The sequence below is a fragment of the Amblyomma americanum genome, chromosome 4, assembly GCF_052857255.1.
Source record: "Amblyomma americanum isolate KBUSLIRL-KWMA chromosome 4, ASM5285725v1, whole genome shotgun sequence".
Lineage (NCBI taxonomy): Eukaryota > Metazoa > Arthropoda > Arachnida > Ixodida > Ixodidae > Amblyomma > Amblyomma americanum.
In genome coordinates this window covers 115,694,063-115,718,259 of record NC_135500.1, presented here as the reverse complement: position 1 = coordinate 115,718,259, position 24,197 = coordinate 115,694,063, and the positions used below count along the sequence as shown (strand labels likewise).

The 24,197-nt window shown below is 47.3% G+C and overlaps 1 protein-coding gene across 1 annotated transcript; it reads left to right on the top strand.

Moving 5' to 3' along the window:
- The first annotated feature begins 1,369 nt into the window (after positions 1-1,369).
- LOC144128262 (uncharacterized) lies at positions 1,370-5,428 on the top strand. The gene is made up of 3 exons (XM_077661526.1): positions 1,370-1,947; positions 2,022-2,222; positions 4,453-5,428. The coding sequence occupies exons 1-3, from the start codon at positions 1,694-1,696 to the stop codon at positions 4,610-4,612; spliced, it is 615 nt and encodes a 204-aa protein (XP_077517652.1). The 5' UTR covers positions 1,370-1,693; the 3' UTR covers positions 4,613-5,428.
- The last annotated feature ends 18,769 nt before the right edge of the window (positions 5,429-24,197 follow it).

Genomic DNA, 24,197 nt, shown 5'->3' with positions numbered 1-24,197 from the left:
CGAACGCCATCTCTGCTAGAACCTAGGATGCGCAACCTCTCCCTCTCCTCCCAGCTGCTATTTTTCTTTCTCTCACTCGGGCTTGTTTAGAGAGCCGATTTCACTGTGCGCGGCGAGATTACTTCCCCTCCAACCTTCCATCTCACCTCCGCAGCTTTCCGACACCAGAGGGAAAGCAGTTATACTTCTTCAGTGAGGTTACTACTACGTGTCCCTTTAAAAGGCGGCCCATGAAGACCTCTCGCCGTGAAAATTATGGCGAAAAACTCGTCGTTTAGCAGCACTGCAGTGGAATATAACTCAAGAATGCAGCGGTGAATGCATTTCAAAAGAGGCCCTCCAGCAAAGCCGTCGAGAGGACTGAGTTGATGTCACAACTGACTTTCTTGCGCCTGTCTGCTACCATCAATGTAACCCTAGTAGGCAAAAGGATAAACCACGACGTTATGACACTCAGTAGACGCCGATGGCTGAAAGTCCTTCTTTCAGATGCACTAGCTGCTGCATTACTATTGTCACGTAGTGGTGACGGCAGTCGAAGGAGCGATGAAGACGGGCAAAATGTATTCTAAAAGAAAACTTTTTATTGGGCTGACTTGTGCCCACAATGGACTGAATAACTCGGCCGCGGCGAAGCGACAAGCGTGCTCGGCGGTCGTCGAACTGAATGCTCGCCGCTGTCGGCCGTGCTCAATTTAAAGCTGATAGCGAACTTTCGAGATAAAGCGTGCAAAGTTACTAGAACATTCCGGAACAACGTAGAATCAGCTCTGCCTGGCTGCGATCAATCTAGATAAATCTAGTCGCGTCTTGCGTCGCAAACAAAGTGATAAAGTGGTGTGGCGGCAGATTTGAAGAACGCAAAAACACTGCAAATATTCGCGGCACTGTATATAGCGGGTCCCACGGCGCCCCATAGCTCACTGCAACAGGCTGCGCGTGCCGAGCGCGCGTCATCGGTGTCTTTCAGGTGTGAACGGATGCATCCGAGTGCAAGAAAATGGCGCATGTCATACAAGTGTTTCGCCAGCAGCACAATGACGAAGTGTGGGGTCAGGCCATCGGCGTTCGGAGGAAGCGGTGTCCTTCCCAGCCAATTGCGTAGTGTGGAAGCTCGAGTGCCGTCGCGTAATTCGTTGGAGCGGATTGTCTCATCTGAGCGTGGATTTCAAAACCCAGCCCTCCGCTGCGGATCTCAGACACTACTGAGTTTTTCCGCTTGTGTAATTGCTGCCACGTTGTTTTTTTTACTTATTACTGTGCTGTTCTGTTATACCGCAATAAACTGGGCTGTCTGCTGCTCGTGGTGTGTCACTCATCGGGCGATACCTTAGCTCGCGAGTCTCTCATACTAGTGGCTTAAAGGGGTCGTGAAGTGTTTTCCGAAAATTTTGGACGACGTGTATATTTGGAATTCTGACCCTTCATTCTATAGCGTACAGTGATTCGTTTCATCGTCCGGGTTGATCGAATAGCGAAAAAAAGTTAATTTCGATTTCCCGGCACGCGTCCTCCTCAACTCTGCAGGAAACGTCATCATAAGTAGCCAATCCGAGGCTTCTGTCGCCGACACAACATGGCGGCTTAGCGAGGCCTGCTGGCCCATAGTTGACCGAGGTCAGAGCACTATATGTACTCAAAAGTGGCGTCAAAATGACGTCACGCTGCATCACGCGCAGAAGGTTATTTAAAAATGGCCGATCTTCCCGAGCTGCAGCGTCGCTTGCTGGAAAGGAGTCGGCTGTTGGGGTTTGAGCCGTACGGCGACACACCTTTGCGGGTGCCAGATCAGCCGTCGTCAGAGGACGACAGCGGTGGCAGTGACAATGGCTGCGAAGACGGAGCGTGCGGCCAGCAACTAGCGGTCGTAGCCCGCGGCACAACCGCTACTTTCGGAAGCCCCGACCGTGAGCCTCCTGAACCTGGTCGTGTCGGGAATACACACTGGTATGTCCGAATCTTGTTGCTTACGTTGAGCAGTTTTCGAGAGAGTGCAATCGCTAACTGAAGCATTCGAATAGGTGTTTCTGCGGGCGGTGCGTGTCGATGCCCACTGCACTCGAGAGCACCTGCTGCCGCGAGATCCCTGCAGCGACTGTGAAGCAGCCGTCCGGGTGCATCACGGAGCACCCCCACTTTTACACCCTGTGCCTCGACGAGGTGGTGCTTACGGTGGCACTGCAAATGCTTTTGGATCATGGGCTACGCGTCGAGCACACAGGGTAAGAACAATGCTCAAAGGGAGACGCAGCATGAACAAGCGACCGCCTTTTTTTGCTCTTTTCTCACATGCGAAGCGCTGTAATCAAACGGGGAGCCAGTGCTCATCAAAGACTTCAACCTAGCGATAACTTCTGGGATGACATCGCTCCCTAGGAAAATGCGTAAATGCGCCGATGTGTTTGCACTAGGTGCCACGGTGTGTATACACATCGCGGCACGCGAGTGCGAACACAACATCGGTGGTCTTTTTTCATATGCGTGGACGATCACGATGTTTTGCTACTCAGGCGGTAAAATATTCTCGAGTAAACGTGCAAGCAGATGAGATGTGTCTTCTGGCATGTGTGAACTTGGATAATGCAGTTGAAGATCATGCACATAGTTGTAAGGATGCTGGCCAGACACATTTCTGTTTTATTGGCTGAGTTTACATCTTTAACAGGTGCAGCACTAGAGAAGCCGATTGCAATGGAAAGGATTGTGAGAACTGCAGTAAAATCAGTACAAAACAATCAATCCTTTATTTCGCAGGAGACTGTACAAAATGGAATTTCATAGCAAAGTAACCTAGCCCCACTCACTGCCAGAACAATCACCATTCCAACGCTGTCCTCATTGCCATCATTTTTTGGCAACGTGCATTAGGTGGTAACATTCTATAGTGTGCCATACAAATTGTTTCAATTAAAAAGAATTTGCTGATAGACTTCATTGCATCCATCATCACTTCTACTAATGTGTGGATGCTTGTGCCACAGCATGGTGTATAAAATCCGCATCTTCAGCAGTCACACAGTAAAGTTGTCTTAAACGTGTCGACACTGGCATCTTGCATGTGCTGACGGTGCAAGGCATACCTCTTTGAAACTCCCAGCTGTTCCGCAGCTCCACCCACCAGCTCTAAAGTTGTAAAGTGGTAGGGCTGACCAGCGTGACAGAAGAGGTGGTATCACAAAATCAAACAGAATTATTTAATTACACAAAAAACTTTGCATTGAACACCGCACAAAAAGTGCTTTGAGCCTTGCTTTTTGAGCCAGATGTGAACAACACTGCGAAACAGAATGTTCTCGTGCCACAGGTCGTTCTTATCGTAGATGACGGTTGCGCACAAGTGTGGACAGTGAATGCCTCATCAGAACCTGTTCTGATCCTGTTGGGGCTTAAACTCGCTTGATTTGATGCTTATGACATTCATACTATCAGATCCATATCTAAGTGTGAGCATTCCAGTCGAGCCACAGACTTCACCGTCAATATCGATCGCATGATTAACAAGTCGCTTTTGTCGTCCTAACTGCTTGCATTACAGGCTGTTCTTAGCCAGTATGTGTCAGTGTTTGATTTTGCTCAGCCAGCCACTTCCTCTGCGCTGCCAATTTATGGCATGCAACACTATAGATTAACACTGGTACTGCTCTGCCCATCAGACAGAAGCCTTGGTGCGTGTCTAAGGCCGAATGGCCGAATGGACTCACATAGCCTCCCTCAAATGCTGCCATCACAATGCTGTCTAAATTGCTTGACGACAAGCTTCAACTGACCTGGGGCGAAATGCTAAGCCGCGCTATAGTGCAGTGAGAAAATGACGACAGACTCGGTGGGCGCAAAAATGAGCTATGGTGCTCGCCACTGACTGTTCAGTGACGTGCCCAATCCCCGCTTTGGCCTTGTAAATAAATGCTTTCCTGCTCTCGCAACTTCGTATGAATATTGTAACGAAGACAGGACCGGCACAGATCACAGTCTCAGCGAAGTCCAGCGCACAGCAGGGAACTCACAAGATGGCTGTCCGAACCACACACACACTTCGTCTTTGTCCACCGGCATACGCACGCTTCGTCTTCATCGTCGGCGCGCTCCCATGAGCACGCGCCAATATAGTAGTTCAGCAACATTTGCCTGTGCTGCCTGTGGAGAACCGTGGCACCATGAATAAAAAGTTTCAATGCTGCCACGAAATTGGGGTCATGCCACTGTTGCATTTTTGTTGTCTACCATTCTCTGTCAGTAACTTCAAAATGTTGCAATAGAATTCAGAGTTCACAATGCTGCCAGGAAGAACACACAGTGACAATCACATGATTTAACTTGCAAACAATGACGTTGGAACTAACTGTACAGACACTGATAACATGATTAGCTTTCAGCATTGTAAAAGCCTGAAACTGAACTTTCATTTTGCTATGCTGAAAAAAATAGTGACTCTTGTTTTTCTCTTGTCAACAGGAGGTACCGCTACATCAGCTACAGCCAGCTTGCACACTGGCTTTGGGGACGCCTGGGCAGACATCACCGGAAGGTCCTCCCTGCTTGTGCTGTATGCCAAATAAGGGAGAGATTTCCATCGGAAGGTTACACTGGTTTCCAGTATGCACAAGGGCTCTAGAAGTTTGTTCAGCAATGCTTGTGAACTTGCAGTCATGTCTTGTTAACATGGACACCTTGCTATAAGGACAATTTTCAAGGACTGATCCCCTCCCATTCCATTCTGCCTTGGTGATATATAAACTCTCTGCGTAGACTATGGACAGCTTATTTGGAAACCAAAAGCAAAAAAAGATACATTTTGTCTCAGTTTTGCAGACATTGCTTTGGTCCTCTGGGACCTTGCTCATTGGGTATAATATGCAGTCGAAAATTGGTTGTTGGGAAAGGAAATGGCGCAGTGTCTCATGTCTAGGTGTCCAACCATGCAGTAAGGGAACGGTTAGAGGAGGAACTGACAGAAGAAAGACAGAAAGAGGTGCCTTAGTGGCGGGCGCCAGAATAATTTGGCCACCTGGGGATCTTTAACGTGCACTGACATCACACAGCACACTGACGCCTTTTGTGTTTCACCTCCATCGAAATGCAGCCGCCACGGTCAGGTTCGAACAAGGGTACTCTGGCTGAGTAGCTGAGTTTTGACCTTCATTCGTTATTTTTGACCACTCATATTATAAATAATTTTTTCTGGGAACAAAAGTGTCCATATTAACCGCACATCACTGTATTATGCAATTCAAAAAGTATGGAAGAGGGGAATGCACCTTTGGGACAAGAGACTTCAAAGTGAGAAAAGTTTCGCTTCAGATGGGAGCATTTGAAAGAAGTAGCACCCCCTAGGTGTTCATTATTTTTGTGAAAGGGTTGCTTTTAAAAATCCTATACTTGTATCCATCCATTTCTGAATAATATTTTTATAAAGTTTCATCTGCATCCACTTTGTTATCATGTTATTATTTTTAATGTGCTGATGTTGCGTACAAGGCATAGGTAGGGACAGGTTGATTGCATTTTCGCACTCTATCCCAACCTATGCTTTTGAGAGATGGAGAGTATTTCTTTTTTTTTGTCTGAGTGTGTGACGACCTACACTTCAACCTCTGCCATGCTTCATGGCAGACATCATGGAATCACAGCACTTATAGCCGGGGACAAAGAGAGGACACACAGACAGCTGCACAGTTTTGCATGTCCGCTCTGTGTCCTCGTATGCAAGCGTTGTGAATCCACGATGTCTGATCAAAAAACAACTAGCCCAGCAACACGCCCTGCATAAATTCATGCGTATTAACATGCGACCAGACTACAACTTGTTTTGAAAGTAATGGGCCTATCCTTCAACACTGATTTCGAAATTTTAGGGAATACGCACCTGTACTAGACAGTGGTGCTCCCCATGCTACTGGCAAACCTAGACCTTCTTGCTGCCACGAGTTCATTCTTAGAGGGCCTCGGGAAAGAGCGACTCATGGGGGGTGGGGCAGTCGAAAGGTTTTCCGCAAAAGCTGCCTTGAAAGACGGCCACTGTTCACAGCAATGGACTGTCTCCTTCAGAAGCAGGCCAACATAATCTGGAAAACAACAAGCGTGCATATAATAACATCAGCATTATTAATGCCAACATTCCTGACGCTAACCAGTTATACAAAAAGAGCGTGCTGAAGCGTACTAAAGAGGGTATAGGAGATACTGCTTTGTTTATGCCCATACACACCCATATTTTAGGTTTTCTTGGAAACGCCTACAATAGAACTTGGTGGCTGAAATTGAATACAACCTTTGTCCGTAATGTTCCGAGAATGAGTCCATTAAAAAAAATGCGTTTAACATTGAAAGCATTTGTGCAACACCCCTTCAGAATAGTCTCCCTTGAAGTCTATACACAGCTCCCAATGCTTCTTGAGGTCTTGGAAACAGTTGGAAAATGCCTCTTTTGGCAGGGCTGTCAGCTCCTTTGTCGTGGCGTCTTGAATGGCCTCCACGCTCCTAATTCAGTTACCTTTTAGGGCTCTCTTCACAGGAGGCAACAGGTAAAAATCGCATGGAGAGAGGCCAGGCGAGTATGGCAGATGGGGAAGTACAGTAATGCTGTGCTTAGCAAGAAATTTTATCACGCTGAGAGCAGTGTGCAGCCTTCCGTCATCGCGGTACGATTTCCCTGATCCGAGCCACGTTGTTTTCAGTCCGTGAGGTTGAAGGGCGTCCCTGCCTTGTGTTGTCTTCCACCGATGTTCTCCCCGAAATGAACCTCTTGTGCCACTCGAAAACTTGCGCCCGTGAAAATGTCTAGTTGCTGTAAACGTCACGAAGGAGCTCATATGTCTGTGTGGCTGTCGTGCCAAGCTTCACTCAGAATTTAATGTTTGCACGCTGTTCGAGGTGGACGTCCATCTCCACATTTCGTCACAGTAGAATGCACAGACGACCAGTGACAACGTATTTTCCTACATGTAAATTGCTCAGGTTAGCTTGGAAAGATGGCACATACACACCAACATTTCCTTTCAGGAATCATTTCTAGAGAAGAAAATAAATCAGTCTCAAAACGTTACGGACAAATGTTGTACTTTGATTGGTTGGATGAATATGCCACCAAAATGCTGGCCAAGCCTATATTCTAAATACAAAGTTGAAAGTTAGATGCTGGTACACGTGTGAAAGATTGTAGTAAAATTTTAATGTATATACATAAAGCGAGGCCTGTAATGTACTCTATATAGTAGCGTGGCTAATGGCCATTTTCAAGTTTGCTGTCATTGGTGGTTGTCTGGTCCCAGGCTGCATCAACCCACGATATTGTGTTGCACTGACACCACCAGGTGGCTTAGAGCAGTCATGCCCATATATGATGGATATCCTTAGGCACACTGTGCTTGATAATATGGCTTCACAATGGTTTGGAGCATATAGATTCAAATATTAAAGAAAAGAATTTGTTGCCGATATTAGAAGTTACACTTTAGTTACTTCTGTTTTTGTTTTCTTAGCCCACATTTTGTTTTGTATCCCTTTGAGGTCTTGGACCTTAAAGAGTTTACAAAAAATTGTTTTTGTAATGCTAAGTAAACTGCTTACCATATGTAGGCTCCGCTTTCACGGGACAAGCAACGGCTGTACCCTTCCTTGCTTTTGGGTGCTTTATTTTCCATCTGGACAGTCCTTCGGCTGTGGTGGCCTGTCCTTTGCTGGCATTCTCATTGAAATGGAGTATTGCCAGTTGTGTTCTGAAAAACCAGACAAATAATTCGAGCGGGTCATCAGGTGTAAATTTTCGCATAACATCATTCACTACTTACCTTGCACGCATGCCCTCAGGTGAGAAGCATACAGACTTTGGTGCAAAGCCTATCAGTACACTGTGGAAAGCCTCCAAGCTGAAGGTGTGTGTACAGGGAGCCAGTTGCCTGATGTCTTTCAGGATACGAGGTGAGCTCACAACCTCTACAAACTTGTTGTGTGCAGTTGTCCCTGCATTGACAAATCAATTTCTCAGGAAAGCCTTCTCCGAAAAAAGCCTTCTCCATCTTTTTAGGCGGGCATAACTTCCAATGACAACAACAAATAATTCTTTGGGAAAGGTTCAAAATTAGCTGGATGCCCGCAACTTCGCTGTTTCACGAAGCATGTCGCATGCCATACTTCATCACAAGAACATGATTCTAATGTGGAAAGCAAATGAACATTTAGGAAACAAATTCAGTTCCTTGCAGAGAGCATATCTTGCTTTCAAATAGTTACATTACTCACCAGGAACTAGCCATTCCCTTTCTCCAAGTTCATCGTGTGCACAATGCGTGTAAAGGCCTGGATGTCCCGTGTGTATATTTGCAGCGTGCCGCTCCATGCTTTTCCACATGTCTGTGAGTAGTTCTGCACTGCCATCGCTGAGGGCTGCACACCAATATAGGTGATTACTGGCTGGCTGAATCCATATTTTTAGCACACTGCATCCAGCTCGTTTTGCATGGGCAGCCAGCTTCTTCTTGATGCCTGGAATGGAGGTGTAATAATTAATGAAGATTAATCCTTCAGTCATTACATGTTAACCTGGCTCTTGAGCTTCCACCCCGAAACACCCACCTTCCCTCCTCTAGCCTGCAGAACTCAAGGAATCCGGTTTCACACCACAGTGCCCATCCACAACCTGTGCATGCATGGCTGGCCTTTCCCTCATAGTCATTGACATAAACCACAGCCAAAAAGGACAGCAAACAGATAAAACTTCCCCCATCTTCTTGCCTCTTCAAATTCAGGAACCTCTCCCACTGCTTCACTATATTCACTACAATTTTGCTGTGCGCCCCGCTTTTCTTGTAGTAAAGTCTGCTTGGAGCAATGAAATTTAGTCTAAAATTTCGCCGCATTCTACAAAACATGATGCAGGAAACAGTCTTATCTGCGAAGCGTAGGTTCATTCGGTTCTACCTTTTGAGATATGCCAACAATCATAGTAGTGTCGGATGGTGGGCTCCTGCGTCCGCATATACTTGGTGACTTGGCCGTGCCGGTCAGTTGTCACTGACGCCACCTTCAGCCCCCGCTCCTTCACCATGTTGAGGCTCTTCACAAAGGCGAACTTCTCCATGGAGGTGCTTGATTGTACATCTGCACACTTTTGTCGGGAAAAAAAGCTAAGTTACATCACAGAGCCATTTTATTAAAAAGCTGTGACCTACCTCCCCGACTTGCACTTGCTCGAAGTGAAGAATTTTGTTTAGCTGGGCAACGTGCAAAGAGTAAGTTAAAAATTTTGCACAAAATCCTGGCGAATCGCAGCGTCCATCGCCAGCCAAGTCCACAGTGCAGCCTTCCAACTGGCGAAACAACTCCTCCTGTTGTTGTTGCCAGATCTGGTATGACAAAGGTGCAGTTTTTAAACATCACATCAAATGCAGAACACTATTACGCTGCTTCTTCTGTTCTTGACAGGTACCATGAAATGATATTGAGAACCTCTTTTCAGAACTCTTCCTTATTTAAGATATGAGGGTGAAGAACCATTGCAATTCGCAACCAAAAGCAATTAATGTGTTATACATAGTTGAATAAAATGGGACATATAGAAATCTCTGGGCAGTACTGTACGCATGCGTGAAGAACTTTAATTGCTTCACTTGTTTTGCAGCAGATGTTGCTAACAGCGTTGCTCTTTTATTTTGATTATTGTGCTCGTCTGGTACTACCTATGTTCTAGATGTGCACTGTCGACTTCAGGACTTGTCACTGTAATGACGGTTTGGGCCGCACCATTCATTGGAGAGTCGAGGAGAAAAGGCGTCTGGAATTTTCTACCCTTGTTTTCTTCAAAAGTGAGTGCAGTGGATCGAAAATGAATAGCTGTTGCTGAGTCTTTTGGAAATTGAAGCTGCTTTGGGGTCATTCTGTCAGAAAATCATTTCATGGACCCTTTATGTAAATTCACGATCAAAATATTATGGGACACGTGTTCTCGAAAAAAAAATTTATTCCAGCTCTGTCTTGTGAGGAAGCTGCGTGGTATTGCTGCCAGGGTATAGAGCATATTTGCCCCCACATACCGTGATACATTTCAGGCGACTGGATTACGCAACAGAGCCACAATTTTTTTTCCCATGTACTCGTGTCCAATAAACTTTTGATTGCGATAGTATGTGGACCCTCCAGAACACATGCCTCACAGACCAGATATTACATCAGCACATACAGATAGAACCTTGTGTCTTAAAACGAGAGGGGTTTTTGATGTTGACAGGCACATGGGCAGACCCAGGGTCTTCACCCGAGAGGGGGATCAGCTCATGAGAGGTTGTTCGATATTATAAGCAAGGTAGAGTGATCAAGTTTCTCAGTGCTTTGACTCCAAATGATGACTTACTGGATGACTTACTGCTTGAACTGAAGTAACTAATTGTGAAATATTGGTTCAGCAATTCATTTTACAATGCACAACCTTTCTCCTACCTTGTCGATTGCAGGAAGCAGGTAGCCTCGTTGGTAATTGTAGAATGTTCGTGGCGTGAACACCTGCACGTTCACATAGTTGAACATCCGGAGCACTGAGGTGGGACTGGTGCCAGCGAACAACATAGCTGCTGACATCAGCACGTTGCCCGCCGCCTTGCCATTGATCATCGGTTGGCTTGACCATGTCAGGAAGTGGTGGTTTGCACACAGTGTCTGTATTTGAAGCCAAGTCCCAGACACATGACTTACACTTTTGCAAGCGGCAAAGCACTTGCGGCACACTTGGAATAGTTCTTTCAGGCAACTTTCAAATATTATAAATTTTTTATCATCCTGTGGAAGGACTTCTTCAGTGCTGGAGTCAAGTCTGAAACAAAGTAAAGTGAGTTGCAATGGTTAAATAGTCATGTGATGCTGCCGAGATAACTGAAAGCTAGAATTTAACAGCATTAAAGAGCAGTAAATGTAATGGTTGCCCACACCGACACTGCGCCTTCTGTGTTGTAGTGCGCATTTTTCCATTCTGTGCATTTTTTTTGCTTGTAATTAATGTTATGACAGGTTTGCAAAGCTTGCAAATTTTTTTGTCTCATTGATGCTGCATGAGCAGCTGCTTGTGCCATGGAATATTGCAAAAGCATTTCAATGGATCAAGAGCTGCTTTATCAATATTCATAGGGTGCGAAGTTGGCCAGCTGGAGAGAGGACATGTGCACCACCACAACGAAATTATGCGAGCGCAGACAGTACGATACTCATACCTGCCCCTGCCCGAGAAAAGGGAGGACAACCTTATGTGCTCTTCTACCTACTAAATGACTGATTTGATTTTTAGTCACGCCATCATAATGGAACGGCATTCAGTGCACATGCTAAAGGGGTACGTATTAAGTCATAATTATTACCCCAAGAAGGTCTCGTTAAGTGATGGGAAAAACTCCGAGCTCTGCAGAGTGTTATGCTCCTCTTCACAGTCTGAGGCTTCGGATTCTATGGGGCTGGATGACTGTCGTGGAGCGAATGAGATGGGAGACGGTGCTCGACCATCAATTGGTAGTGAGGGGACTGTTTGGCAGGGAGGAGGTGGTAGAGAAGAAACAGGTTGCGTTGTGGAGGCTGGAGCTGTGCTTGTATTCGTGCAAGCTTCACAGTGTGCGCTGGTGGTCTGCCCGGCATCTGTCTGCACGTGGATATCCTTTCTCACGGAAATGTGGAGGTTCACCTGTGTATCTGAAAGTTAATGAAGAAAATGAAACTCATGCAATGCCAAGAGCTGTTTGTTTATACAATGTTAATATCACACAGTTATGGAATCCTCATTATCAACTAATAGGCATGCGACTGGCAAACTTGGTATCAGTTATGCTATCACTACCTGCATGTGAAAAACGTGATGGCTTCCTTCGGAGGCCAAAAAAAATTTTATACATTATTCCAGCACTTCCCCAGATTGGAACTGACAACACGAATGCCTCCTCCAGAATTTGTCAAGCATTCAGTGGTACCAGTGAACAATGAATGCATCAAACAGTGCTCCTTCCCTCTTCCTAAACCACGAAAAAATTATTGCGACCCAATTTATTCTTGTGGAATGTGGGTAGAACACGAACGCGCCACTGCTGCAAGGAAAATCTTACATCGTGTTCGCACATCACGGCCGTCAGTCTGGCAGGCAACAGTGAAGGTGTTTCTTGGGGTCTGTGTGCAGCTGTCAACCATTTGAGGCGAAGTTTGCGCCTCTTCGGCTGTCAAAATTGCTTCCACATCCTGCGGTTCGGGTAGTTCCTAAAAAAGGAAAAGCTGTTAGCAACCGAAAGAAAGGACAACAAACTGTAATAAAGTTCATCATTTTCGTCTCGCGAACTTACCTCGGACCTTCTCCGCTTTTTTGGCGGTGCGCCGGGCGAGAGGTTTTGCGTCGGTACGGCGTCTCGCTTGATGCGAGCATTCTTCAAATCCATACCGAGGCTTCGAAGGACATCCAGGTTCGTTTCGTAGTCGCCCGGTAGAAAGAGCTCGGAGCACACGTACCCGGTCTGACTGCCCATATCGCGGTTAATGGCTCGAAGCCACAGGGCTCTTCGCTGCGGGTCTCCGGGCAACTTGTGAAATCTCACATTGCTTCCATTCTGGTAAGTCGTGCGGCACTGTCTCACAAGGCACGGAGTTGGCATGGCGTGCACTGAAACGCGGATAACACGCTGAAAACCACAGCCTGGATGGAACTGCCACGACACAAAGAGCAGCGAGCTACTGTAGCGTGCAGCCGGAGGCCTGGGTTGGATTGAGTTGTTTGGTCACAAACCGGCTATTGGGATCGTGAAAACGCCGCGAGTCGTGTCGGACTGAACTCGACCCTTCCACTTCACCCGAAGGGTGCATTGACAAGCAACCGCCTCCGCAAAATACACAATCATTCACGCTTTGGTTTCCGAAAACATTTGTTTTGCAGGTGAGAACAGAAGCGGGAGCCGGTTGACAACTCGTGTAGTCGCACCTCGCAGGGCGCGCCACGAGAGTTGACTCACTCGTATTGAGCGCATGTAAACGGAGAGTCGTCGAGTTTGGCCGGCCTTTCTCAACTCGATGCCCTGACAGAACCACCCGCTATCGAGTTCATGTAAACGAAAGACCCCACGGAGGACGGAGAAGCGTAACCGAAACCGAAACTGATCCCAGGTCAATGACTGATCTAGGATCACGTGCTGTTCTTTGCCGAGTAAAGTTCCGTGTGCAAATAATTGTCACACTTTTTTTAGCTTTCTAACTTTCATACTAATCTATTATTTTGGGGTAAACGAAACTGAAAGGTATATCAGTTTCTAAGCGTCTTAATGTGACGTAGTTGGGTAGTACTTCTGTCAGCCGCCGGGGTCGCATGGTCGTTTCACGAGCGCAAAAAGGCAACGATTTCCAACGGGCTTTATTAAATGCAGACTCAATATTGCGCTGAAATATTTCGGAATCGGCATGTACAATATTTATTGAATCAATGTAAATTACAACCGGGCGGCTTCATTTTCTTTTCACAACCCCTTTAACTTTCGGTTTTTGTTTTTTAAATTTCGATGAATTTTTTTTTTGATCGTTATTTCAGAACGCAGTTTTTGTTTCTTTTTCTCTTCGGCGAATAAACTACTGGATTTTTTTTGAAGTCTTTGAAGTTTAAATTCTGGGTTGTTAAGAGTCACTCACACTATTTCGGCGTTTTTTGTGAGCACGAAGTGTTTGTTTACCAATAATTAACGTTCAAATGGCGGCACTTGAAGGTGTGCTTGTGGAAGGAACTGCGGTAGTCATTAGAAAACGTAAGGTATGTTTAATGAGATAGATGGCAGACAAAACCTCAAGTTGAAGTTAGCTTCTAAGGACTACGCTGACATATGTCATGGGTGGAGTGTTCCGCTGGGCCCAGCGAGAGGCTGGGAGTTAAGGCATTCTGCGTGTTGATGTCAGTGACAGAACTGCCGGTCAGTCGTCAAGGTAGCCTCGACATAATACCTTTTCGCGACGTCCATGCAACGTGCCATGCCGATGTCGGAAATGAATTTGATAAAACTATTTAAGCAGGTGACAATAGTGAAGAAACAGTCCTTAGCTTATATATGGCATGGAGGTGGTGTTCTCCAGCCTTCATACACGTGCAAGTGAGCGACACAATGCATACAATCATAAAACCGCGCTGCTTATATTCAACACCAGCGCGTCTCATCACGCTCCAGCTTCCCCACTTGTTAAATTTTTACCTTTAAGTGTAAATCGTACTCAACAGCCACCTAGCAATGCATTGCTTGAAATAATACTTATCTGTTTCTTTTAAATCAAATTTCTACAAGTTAATGTGATGCACTTTTATTGCTTTATTCTGGGGGGGGGGGTCAATTGAAACTGTCAACACCTATATACAAGATTATCAGACTGTAATGGTCTGATGAGCTCTCTAGATTGCCGGGGTCGTAGCAGTCAAAGACTGCAGGTCCGTACAGAACCGCCTTCCAATAAAACTTACTTTTATTCGTCCCTGTCATTTGACAATAGCCCATGAGAATCCTTAGTGTGCACTCTAGGGTGATTTAAAGCTCGGTTTTCTACTGCGTCGCCCGAGCGCATGACCTGGCGATAACACAATTCTATTTTGCCTCACTTGGTACGTAAGGAATCTGAACACTCACAGGAGGGATGGCCGGACGCCGCTTGGCCGCTGTGATCTTCGTCCTCAGCGCAGCTGGCTTGCTTGACGACACGCTTCGGGCAACGCTTATCAGCTACGATGGCACCAGTTCCTAAGGCAAATGAGTCGGGATATTAGGGATTACAATAACGTGCGGTGAATGCACACCCACCACGGAAACTCCCTTTGTCTATGGTAACACAAGTCGAGCAGCGTTCATATGGGTTAATTAGTTTCACGCATTCTAGGAACAGCTGTAATGGTCACATTGAGTGCGTCATTGGATTCTTTGCTGTAATTAGAAAGCTTATGAACACAAATCAAAGACGCGATCAGCCTGAACGAAAGAATGCCCACAAAAGCCAAGAAAGGATAACGATATGCTCGCAGAAGCAGGGGCAAGCAAAGCAAATTGCTAGAATCCGTAGGAACTGGCTGCATTGTGTTCCAAGGGTGGTATTTTCAATTATGTTAGACAGGTCAGAACATGGACTTCAAGCCCATCTGAGCTGAAAAGTGGGACATAGCTGTCCCACCCCCTCCTCCTCCCCTCTTTCCCAAGTGATGGAGCTGTTTCCACAGCCAATGCAGATAATAATATTACACATGTGCACGCGCAGGGCGCTTGCCGCAGGCCTTCAGACATCTCGTCGAGTTTCTGGACTCCATGCAGTTCGCATCTGGGTTCTGAGGCGCCTTGCCCCAACCAAGCTCCCGAGACGCGACGACCAGCATGTATTCCCATCCCCCTCATCTCATCGACTTCTCTCACCCGCGGCTCTAAGCTGTGAAGGGTAGTCAGGAGGTATCATTCTATTGCTCACCACTGCTAGTAGCCCGAAGAGGAGGCAGCTTTGTGTGCCCAAAGTGCGGATTGGCCGCCGTTGCGACAGTCGATAGTCGTGTTTTTGCGGAATTTCCAAAGAGGCAACTTCTTTATTCCGCTTAAGAACTCGGCGCCATTATAGCTTTCTCTAGTTATATTTGAACGACTCGGATGATAATCGCGTCTGGTCGCTGTAACTGCTGCTGCGGTGCGACGGTAATGCTCGCCAAATTGCACCCCGTCGTAAGTGAAGCGCCGGCATTTATCTTTTCTTCTCTGCGTTCTATATTTTCGCATCGATCCCTGTGTGTTGTAAGCACTCGTTTTTACCGATCTGCAAAAATGGAAAAAAATCAAACCAAAGGAAACCGCCCTAACCCCGCCGTCCCTTTTTCGAGGGTGGGCCTCGAATCGATGGCGTCGTGTTCAGCCCGCAAATGTACAGACGTGAACAGGCTTGTATGCTAGCGCTCAGGCAGTCGTCTGCACAGCAAACGAAGCGAAATTTTACAGGAGGTGCTGCGCTTCTTAGCCTGACCCCACGCTTACGCTAAAGGTGTATCCAGATGGCGGGCCACGGAATGGCCCGCGGACCGGCCACGTGGGGTCAAACCGCGCGTGGCCCGACCGGGCCTGGCCGCGACAGCATCCACTCGACGGACCAAGAGAGCAGACGACAAGGCGGGCCAAGCCTCTGATCAGCTTGCCTCAACGGTCGTCTCACGCTTCGATATTCAGCGGCGAGAACAAGCGGAATCCGCTGCTGCGGCAGAGATTCCGCCTAAATACCCAGCGGAAAGCTCGATGGGTGCGGGACAGATTTCTGCCGCTATGAGGAGGAGGTAGCCTTCCCGCGGTGGCAAACATGGCGGTGCGCTTCCAAGCAGGACCGCTCGTTTCGGGCTGTATTCATCGTTGTTACTGCCTTTTTTGTTGCGTTCACTGGCAATAAATAACGTACCCATTTCTTGCTTGGTCTCACCTCGCCTATAAGAAGACGTATGAGTGAAACATTTGCTTTATTTTTTATTTAGACTGACGATTGTGCCCCTTCTAGGCTTAAGCGGAGCGTACGTTTGTTGACAGAAATAGTTACCCGTCCTAACAACTAGATGGCGCCACAAGGCTGAGCGTATCTTTCCGGCTGTGTTTGAATACGCTGAACTAAAGGTAGGAAATGTGAGAAATGCCGTAATGGTGCCGAAAAATACCTGCGTTTTGCGTACATGAGAGTGCATGCGCATATAGCACGTCGACAGCGTCAATTGTTCTTTTCTAACCATATCTGTGTACGTCGCGAGCGCCGACGTTGCGAATAAGTTCGCTCGCTCTCGCCACCGAATGCCCAATTATGAACGAGCCACAAAGCTGTACTAAGGCTAGAAAGTAAAACGTAGCGTCGTCCGACCGCGTTGAAATGTTAACAGTAGAACCAAAACTACTTTCGCTGGTGTCGCCTCGACTGCCGGGAGCACTGGGTCGGGAAAGACCAGAGTGGTGTAGTTGCCAGACTTGATGCGTGCGAGTAGGCTAAAAAGTCTGTGGTCCGCCGCCAGAAAGAATGCTCTCGCATTTCTCGCGCGATCCGGCCAGCGGACCATGCGCGGACCTCGTAGACCAGAAGCGAAACCCAACGTGACTGCTAGTCCGCGGGCCAAAACAGGTCCGTGGTCCGTCGTCTGGGTACACCTTTAGTTGTATCCGACTATAGTGCTGAGAAATCCCCTTCCCCGGAACTGGCACAAAGGACCGCCTGCTTTCCTTTCCAGCTTAGCCAAGAGCTGCTCGCCTGTCCTGCAGGCGGGGTACACTGCTAGCGCCAGGTACAAAAGGCACAGATTGGAAACGTCTCGCTTCTTGACGCTTGTTTCATCTCTATCGGGTAGCGACCGAAGAGGTCGTCAGGCGGTGCGTCTCGAGAATGAAGTGGCCCGTATCTCAACCAAGAACGGTTTCGGGCTATCCGGGTGCCAGAGCCATCCTCTGAGTGAGCGCCCATTTTGTTCCGCTTTCATTTGAAGCTTGCTCTAGTGTGTCGCCTTGCTGTGTTCAGAAAGGTGTCGTCTAACCATGCTAGCAAGGATTCACATACGAGAGCTTCGGCTTATGTTCGTTTGTCTGTTTGTCCGCATACGGCATGCATAGCCGCTGTACTGCATTTGCGTGGACAAGTTCATTCAAAAATTGGCGCACTCCAGATCCAACCCAATGCGATCTGGTCGATGCGTCTAATCATTTAGCATTTACAGAAAAAAACTGCTTCGCAAGCAGTGGACGGTGTTGTATGGAGTAAAAATCGGAAGCCAATGATTTTGGCGCAAATGTGTGAATGCATGGCAACTGCCCCATCTCAAAATTATTTGTTACCAAGCCATGAAACCAAAGGGCGGGCTCAACACGAAAGTACACAGGTTTCGTGCGTGTTCCATGCACAATAATTACGACCAATACACTCTGGTTACATGCAAAGAATGAACAGTAGTCCACAAGATATATAGGTTCGAAGACTACCAAGGCATGCACTCTGCTTTTAGCGCGTGCATTATCACGAGAAGCTGAAGCAAGACAGGGGAGAAGCTGCCAACGTTCTTCCATAGCGTGCCACTCTTGACATCATGTTTCAGTGTCGAATAAAATACCGCCAGAAAAAAAAATATAGGAAAATGATTACAAGCATGTTATGGTTGCCTGACAACAGGCGGTTTGAAAATTGCAGCTGTTCCTTCAATTTCCAGGTACGCGCGCGCGAATAGCCACACACGCGCGCGTGCTGTTCCCATATTTGATCAAACCCAAATCGGGGCCAATCGACGCAAGGCGAGTAAAATATACATTTCAGCACGCGATGGAAATTTCTAGAGGCAATAAGCAACCTAATGATGTAAACTGGATGCAAGAAAGACCCACGCCTAACATAAATAAGAGCACGCGTTTGGAGGGGGGGGGGGGGGGTAAGCGGGAGAGGGGAGGGGGACGCCCTAAGAGCCTACAAAACGATCCCTTTGAAGCCGACCCCTTTTTCGGCATCTTTCCTGCACATCGTCCCCACCCCCTCTTCTTACAATGTTTAGTCTGACTCCGCCTCGTGAATGATATGCATCTATACTGCATTTTTGTAAAGCTTGGCAATTCTCTCTAGGTTGATCAGAACCGGTTACAAAATACCGCCGCATGTACGAAGAATATTTTTTTCTGAGGTGAACACATTTCGACACCCTACGATGCTAACCATCTCGGCAGCTCTGTGTTGTGTCCTCTCTTCTCTGTCCCGTCTGTCGCGCTGTTATGGATTATCGTCAGCACCAACTCGCCCAACAGATGGTATTGTCGGACGTCTCTTGTGCAATGGCTATTCATCTCAAGGGTAAACAGATATTGACAATTGCACACTTCTCTATACCTTGTTCTTTACCAACCCTAGTGTTTGTTGGGCAGGCATCCGTCGCGCGTTGACTGAAGTTGTCTAGCTGTATTTGTTATAGTTGTATTATCAGAGATGGAGTATCATTTGATAAACAAAATTTTTTGAGCGCTAGAGTTGGCGGATTACACTCTAGACCAGGAGTGTTCGGACTACTACTAATATTACTATGCATCAACAGTGACGAAATGATTGAACGCGCAAAAGACGAGGGCAGAAGGAAGGACGCAAGAAGGGCACCGACTTCAACAATAAGGTTCATTGAAAAAAAAAACGCCAGAAATGTAACATGGCACATAAACAAAACATAAATAATTTGCATGATATCACACCTTTCCTATTTTTGGCATCCGCTTTTTCTTTTCGCCCCGCCGCGGTGGCTCCGTGGTTAGGGCGCTCGACTACTGATCCGGAGTTCAAGGGTTCGAACCCGACCGCGGCGGCTGCGTTTTTATGGAGGAAAAACGCCAAGGCGCCCGTGTGCTGTGCGATGTCAGTGCACGTTAAAGATCCCCAGGTGGTCGAAATTATTCCGGAGCCCTCCACTACGGACCTATTCGTTCCTATCTTCTTTCACTCCCTCCTTTATCCCTTCCCTTACGGCGCGGTTCAGGTGTCCAACGATATATGAGACAGATACTGCGCCATTTCCATTCCACCAAAAACCAATTATTATTTTCCTTTTCGCTTACTTAGTAATTTGTTCTGTGGAATTATGTCGACAATGCATCACAAACTCTCCCAAGTTTCCAATTTATCGACGTTGTGCCTTAGACGGTGCGGACTGGGCAGCATTATTTTCCTTTCTTTTTCTTTGCCCACAATATTATATGTACAACTCAAGAACAAAGGGGCACATAACCTCATAGGAGACTCTCCAGACAGTAAGGTCGATCGCACAGCTTTCTGTGGCTATGCAGCCAAGGCTAAAGAAGAGAGGGAAGGAAACAATCCTCTTTTCGGGTGCCGCCCATCCTTATCCCGAACAAAGATCACCCCACCTCTGATGCTGTTTGGACAAAGACGGTACCCTCTTTGTCCCTGCTCTCTAACCTTTTCCCTTCACCCTTCCACAACCATAGCCTGAATAAAGGCAGCCCCACTCGCGACGACCAGAACAAAAGGGCCTTTTTCCCTCTATAGCTTAGCCTTGACTGCATAAAGGCAGAAAGCTGTTCGGTCGACGCGCTGGGCTGGAGGACCGCTTTTGAGGGAATATGCTGCTTCGTTATTGAGTTGTACGCAACTATGGTTGGTGATCAACGTCCTTTATTTGTGTCACGCGCATTAGGCAAGCTAGCAAGCCGCAGTTTAGCTACCGTGTGCGGTTTTGGAAAACCTAGCATGCGCAAGGCAGAGAAAGAAGAATGCCGATTCAGCCCAGCCAACTCCTGCCCCTACACACGACGGGCACAAGCTGCCGGGTTTGCCATGGTTCGTTTGTAACCATCTGAAGGCAGGCGCAGCAACAGAAAGAAAAGCCGGCACGCTGCAGGGGTCATGAAAGTACCGGACACATATCTCAGCACCTCAACCAAAACAAGTCTCGAGTCCCTCGGGGGCTAGACGGGAAGACACTTTCTTAGTCATGGATCAGTGTCGTAGCCTGGTGGCAGAATCTGAACTACTCGAAAGATGGCGGCAGTGGAACCGCCACCTTAACTACCTGCGGCTCTCTGGTTTCACGGAAGCGCTGCTGTCTTTGATACTATTCGAGCTTCGATCCCAGAATCGAGGGGAACCAGACCTGCGACAAATTTGCCCCGCTGCGCCTGTTTTCTCGAACGGCCCCTACAGCGCTAACAAGCGCATCTGCCCAATCGCAGTGACGTTCGTTTGCGACGTAGTTACGTATACGGCTATCGCGCCCCTGATGTTCGGGTTTATAAGCGGAAGTGCTGGACGCGAAGAGCACGTGCTTGCGTAGCAACAGTTCGTATGCTATGTGCACCTCAAGTTCACTTTACATACTTCACTATGCCTCAAGTATGGCGGCCGGATGGATGGATGCATGGATCCGTGGATAGGTGGGTGGATGGACAGACGGACGGACGGACGGACGGACGGACGGACGGACGGACGGATGGATGGATGGATGGATGGATGGATGGATGGATGGATGGATGGATGGATGGATGGATGGATGGATGGATGGATGGATGGATGGATGGATGGATGGATGGATGGATGGATGGATGGATGGATGGATGGATGGATAAGGCTTAACCATTTAAGTCGGGCGGTGGTTCAAGCCTCCTAGCGATAACTAGTGAAATTCTACTCTTGTCTTGATTTTAGCCACCAATCAGATAACCTTCGCCTGGTTACTTATATCCGCTTAAAATCTACTTTCTCTTCACTGCCCATAAACCCTAATGCCTTGGATAAAACCCACCACAGCGACCAACCACAGCGTCGCGGCGGTGCGGAAATGTTTTTTCTCTTTGTAGCTTTAATTTTCTCTCCATATGGAAAATGTTGCGATTCGGCAGTCCGTTCTTTTCCTGCTCGCATCCTCGCGTCGAAGAAACCCTCAGTACGTCAGTGCTTCATGGAAGTAGCCCTCTAGATACGCAACGCCGGAAAGGAAAGAATAGACGGGATGGTGGCTGACAGCAGTTCTCGGAAGAGCATCCCTGTTTAGGGGAAAAGCCCCGTTCAGTTCTCAGAGACCCTACGGGGCTCCTTGAAGCGCACAACAGCGACAGCGGCTGAGTGGTCGGGCACTCTAAAAAGCTCAACGCACACCCGCCCCGTCTCTCTTGAGCAGAGTTGAACGTAACGCGTTGCGGGTAAGTGATCGATGCTAATCAATTACATTTTCTTCTCATTTTTTAGTTATTCGATTACTTTTTCAAGCGGTAACGTTCCGCATAATTGAATTTCTTTTATCTAATTGATTAATAGGGCTCAGTTACTTTTTCTCCAAAAACCAAGCTGTTACGCGCGGTACAGGTTGGAGGTTGGAGAGCCTTAATTTTACGGCAAACACAGGTGCTAACAGAGATAATTCCTTCGTGGCACTGGGACAACCGACCATCTGCGGAGAATCATCTTGCGTGATCATGCCCGCACCACAACACAATCACCGCATCACCACCGCCTTCTACGGCACTCCTCGTCTTGAGAAATATCATGTGGTCGATCTGTATGAACCTCCGTCCTGTCTGATAGCGCCACAGCTTGCCTCCACTACAGCAAACCCGGACGCTTCCACGAAAAACGCGGAGAAACAAGAAAGCGCGGCGCTCTGTGTAGAGGACTTTGACACTATAGCATCGAAGCACAGCTCAACTACACGACCTGTTGCGTAAGGTGTTCAAACGTTTTAATACTGTCCTTCTCTCCATCGCATGCATTGAGAGCGTTGAGTGCAGCTTTTAAAAATCAGTTTTTATAGAAAATGAACAGCCTGTAACAAAATATCAAGCAAGCCGCAGTATTTCATTGTGTTCTGAAAAATTGATATAATGGCAATAAAGGTTGGAAGGAAAATAACACAATACTAATCGATTATTTTCTGTAATTATTCAGCCTGGAATCTCAAACCAGAGCCACGCAGTGATTACACGCGGCACATAGCTGCTTGCGGTAGCATCCAACTATGAGCTGCGGGGCGAGCGCACATGCGGATGGTGTTCTTTGTTTATTTCCTCTTGCGCGTGAAAAAAAAGAGCGCAGGCGGGCGGAGGGCTCTGAAGAACATTCTGGTGGAAGTCGTCGTCTGCTTGGCGCGTTGGTTTGTTTGCCCCTTAATACAATAATGTGCAAACAACAACGCGATAAGGGCGAAACAACGACGCGGCCCTGCGAGCTCTGGCAAAACTTTGGAGTTGGTTTCAATAACTATGCGCAACTCCACAGTTCGCTGCAAAACACCGCGCGTACGGCGCTAAGACTGATGAATACAAATATAGCAAGCTGTTATTAAAGCGGTGCGAAAATGCTCACTGCCCTCAAATTATTCTGGCCAGTCAGCAAAATCGAAGACATCTTAGGATATAATGAACTTTGTTATCAATTAGGAATGGTTCCCCGGAATTTGCGAAATTGATCTTTATACAACCAATCAAGAAATCAGCTAACAAACAATTGAAATAATATTTCACTAGTATCAGCTACTGGAAACAATGCACCCTTAAAAGCAAGCAACGGTTGAACTCGGTTTCATCGCAGAAAACGACAAAAGTGGTCTGCTTGGCCGGTAGGTTGCGCTTTTCTTCTAATTCTTTGCCTTTGATATACTTTTTGATTATTCTCTTCCTTACACCTGTATCTTCATATATGTATACATATACCAGATGTCCAGATGTAACCACGTTTTTAAAAAGGGCGGTCTGTCCTGGGTGTTTAAAACAAGCTCAGTGCTGCAGAGTGTCGTGTGGCATATTGTGCATTATTTTTTTTCGTAGCGGATAGCTGGTTAAGTAGTTCAAATTAACTATCTAGCTATTTAAATATTGGCTTCGGGAAAAAGCTCAATTCAAATGTTGTAGGTCACCTTAAAAAAAAAAGCCGGCTCAAGTGTTTTTAACAAGGTACCGCCTGAGCAGCTTTCCTTAAAAAGTTTAAAAGAAAACACGAGGAATTCAAAATACCCGGCATAACTGTGGGGCTGCTTCAGCGCACAAGATGAAAATTCGGTTATGGTATATCCCGCGCCCAGTGCAAACGCAAGACTCAGCTGGAACACCTTGTATAATGTCAAATCAAATAAAACCGTCATCCACTCTCTGTCCCTTGGCAGCAGGCGCTTTTCGGGGCGCAAGACTTGTGTGCATCTCAAGACGGAGAAAAAAAATGGCCTGGATTAGCTAAGGTTAAGCCTAGGATGCGAAGCATAATAGATTTGTGAAAGGGTATAGCCTGGTGACACGTGGTTATACCTGGTAATGCTCTGGTCGCACGCTCCTTTTCAAGACGCTGCTGTCGCTGTTCGGGAGTTTCTTGACCACGCATCTGCCGTTTGGTTGCGTTCCGGCGCTCCGAACTGGTAGAAGCACTGTCGGGCAAACTCATAACTTCTTCCTCTACCGTTGTTTCCTTAGAGGAACGTTGTCGTCGAGCTGCATACTGGGCACGACGCTTGGCGAGTCGTTCTTCTCGTTCTTCATCAGTCTCGGTGGCTCGCTGAAGCTTACGCTTTTCATTCCGCCGAGCTTCCCTGTCTGCAGGCGGCATCTCGCTGTATGACTGCCTCGGCGGGAGGAGCGGGGCTCTTTTATACAATGCCGCGACGACAATCGCCCCCTAGCGGGAGGAGCGCGAGTTAGCCTTGGTGGTCGCAACCGCGCGGCGACCGCGCGAGTTGAGCCCCGTCTCTCCTCAGCTGGCGTGACGTCAAA

Bases quoted from the DNA above. Each gene is read 5' to 3' on its own strand.
- LOC144128262 (XM_077661526.1), top strand. From the start codon at position 1,694: ATGGCCGATCTTCCCGAGCTGCAGCGTCGCTTGCTGGAAAGGAGTCGG. The intron at 1,948-2,021 runs GTATGTCCGAAT...GCATTCGAATAG, and splicing joins CGTGTCGGGAATACACACTG to GTGTTTCTGCGGGCGGTGCG. The intron at 2,223-4,452 runs GTAAGAACAATG...TCTTGTCAACAG, and splicing joins CTACGCGTCGAGCACACAGG to GAGGTACCGCTACATCAGCT.